Here is a 2,514-nt window from a genome sequence, read left to right as displayed (position 1 = left end):
ACAGCAGCAACAGCCCGGTGAGGTGTACATACACCTCAACCCCTCAGCCACATATCTGTTCTTTTTCTTTCTCTTTTTTCTTTATTTACTGTATAAAATTAATAAATTTAATTTATTTAATTTGTTTTTTTTGTTTTTTTTTATAAAGAAACAAACAAAAACACAAAAAACTCTGTCGGTGTGGGGCCCCTGTAGGCGGTTGCTGGTGTGGCGGTGTGTATAGTGTATATTTCTTTTTTTGTCTGTTTTTTTTTGTTTATTTATTTTATTTTATTATTAATTTATTAATTAAATATAATTTACACAAATAGAAACATAAAACGCATGCAAGCGTTTGCTGCTGCTCAGGTGTATAGGCACCTGTTGCTGTAGTCCGCTGTCTGTACACCTCAAGCAGCAGCAGCAGCAGCAGCAGCAGCAGCAGAAACAACAGCAGCAGCAACAACAGCAGATACAGCAGCAGCAGCAGCAACAGCAGCAGCAGCAGCAGCAGCAGCAGCAGCAGCACTCAATACACGAAAACTAGGGGTCTATCGACCCCTTCATCAGCGGCGCAATGACGCGCCTTCTCCCTCTGCTGCTGCCGCTAGCAGCAGCAGCAGCAGCAGCAGCAGCAGCAGCAGCAGCAGCAAGCGAACCACACAGTGTACATACACCCGAGCAGCAGAGCTGCCCCGCTCACAGCTGGCTAGAGGAGGAGATATCCTACCTCAGCAGCCCCCCAGCAGCAGCAGCAGCAGCAGCACCAGCAGCAGCAGCAGCAGCAGGAGAAACAGCAGCAGCAGCAGCAGCAGCAGAGGAAAACACAGAAACCCTCAATGCTGTTGAGGTTGGTGATTATGTTGAGCTCACCGAAGAAGCCCTGCAGGTGGCGCTACAGAAAAGACCGTAAACCCTAAACCCTAAACCCTAAACCCTAAACCCTAGCACTCAACTAAAACACTAAACCCTAAACCCTAATCCTCAACTGAAACCCTAAACCCTAAACCCTAATAACCTATGCTAAGCCTTCTTTCTATATCCTAGCCTCAAACCCTCACTCTAAACCCTAACCCTAAACCCTAAACCCTACCCACAAACCCTAAACCCTAATCCCTAAACCCTAGCCGTAAACCCTAAACCCTAACCTTAAACCCTAAACCCTAAACCCTTTCGCGGAACCCGCAATTAGAGAGTTCCTTTGGCTGCAAGTTAGTAGCATAAACCCCAAACCCTAAACCCTAAACCCTGAACCCTAAACCCCCATACAACAAACCCTCGATGCTCTCCGGTGCAATGTTATTAACCCTAAACCCTAAACCCTAAACCACCAAAAAAAAAAGATGAATCCTGACGTCCCTTTCCTCGCATTTGTTGTGTGATGAAGGGCTAGGGTTTAGGGTTTAGGGTTTAGGGTTTAGGGTTTAGGGTTTGGGGTTTTCAGGACGGCGTTGGTGCTGCTAGCGGACTCCAGGTGTACAGACAGCTCCCCTGTCTCTGTTGCTTTTTCGGGTGTATCGCGAGCTTTCTCTCGTTTGTCTTTATTAGAGCCGAGGGTTTTGTTTGTTAAGGTACCGCAATCAAGGGTTTAGGGTTTAGGGTTTAGGGTTTAGGGTTTAGGGTTTAGGGTTTTGGACTGAGTGAAGCGAATAGGGTTTGCTGTCTCCTCTCTCGATTGCAGTGTCCTAGCATCTAGATAAGCTTCTAGGGTTTAGGGTCTAGGGTTTAGGGTTTAGGGTCTAGGGTTTAGGGTTTAGGGTTTAGGGTTTGTGCAGGTTCGAGCAACGGGGAGAACGGGGGTTCGTCAGGGGGACCGAAGGAGCTGCAGCATCTTTCTTCGTTACGAGCAGCGTATCCCGCTAGCAGCAGCAGCAGCAGCAGCAGCAGCAGCAGCAGCAGCAGGAGATGCAGCAGCAGCAGCAGCAGCAGCAGCAGAAGGAGCAGCAGCAACAGCAGCAACAGCAGCACAGAAAGAGCAGCAAGACTATCTCACTCTCTTCTTCCCCGAGACATCTACACAAGAAGATATTAAACTACAAATCATAAAGTAAATAAACCCTAAACCCTAAACCCTAAACCCTAATAGGTTGTTGGCTAGGGTTTAGGGTTTAAGAAAGGGTTTATGCTGTAGTACAGCCGTTTTTAAGGGTTTAGGGTTTAGGGTTTAGCGTTTCGAGTTCTAGCTGACGAGCTATATACAGCGTGATAAAACTAAAAAAAGGGTTTAGGGTTTAGGGTTTAGGGTTTAGGGTTTAGGGTTTGTGTGTTGGGGTGTATGTACACCGCAGACTTGCTTACCCTTCTTCTCTCCTCGTCAGCAACAAACCCTTCCTCGATCAGCTCCTCTTTGAGTTTCCTTCTTCTCTCATTCGTTTCTTCCCTAGTTGTAAGGGTTTAGGGTTTAGGGTTTAGGGTTTAGGGTTTGGGGTTTAGGGTTTAGGGTTTAGGGTTTAGGGTTTGGGATTTACGGTTGAGAGATGAGGGTTTAGGGGCCAAAGTTTTACGTTTAGCGTCTGAGATCGAGCACCGAGGGTT

General features: G+C 46.9%; 1 protein-coding gene across 1 annotated transcript in view; it reads left to right on the top strand.

Moving 5' to 3' along the window:
* Positions 1 to 556: 556 nt before the first annotated feature.
* The window catches only part of EMH_0011330 (thioredoxin domain-containing protein, putative), a gene marked incomplete at both ends in the record, with an annotated part of 3,300 nt that continues 1,342 nt past the window's right edge, over positions 557 to 2,514 (top strand). The window contains 4 exons of the mRNA XM_013499242.1: positions 557 to 888; positions 1,424 to 1,550; positions 1,755 to 2,026; positions 2,268 to 2,365. Of these exons, the coding sequence (XP_013354696.1) occupies positions 557 to 888; positions 1,424 to 1,550; positions 1,755 to 2,026; positions 2,268 to 2,365 (829 nt within the window). The remainder of the gene's footprint in view (positions 889 to 1,423; positions 1,551 to 1,754; positions 2,027 to 2,267; positions 2,366 to 2,514) is intronic.

Source organism: Eimeria mitis, genomic scaffold, assembly GCF_000499745.2.
Source record: "Eimeria mitis Houghton genomic scaffold, Emh_scaff413, whole genome shotgun sequence".
Taxonomy (NCBI): Eukaryota; Apicomplexa; class Conoidasida; order Eucoccidiorida; family Eimeriidae; genus Eimeria; species Eimeria mitis.
Note: the sequence above shows the minus strand (reverse complement) of the source record. Positions and strands in the feature narration are given on the sequence as shown.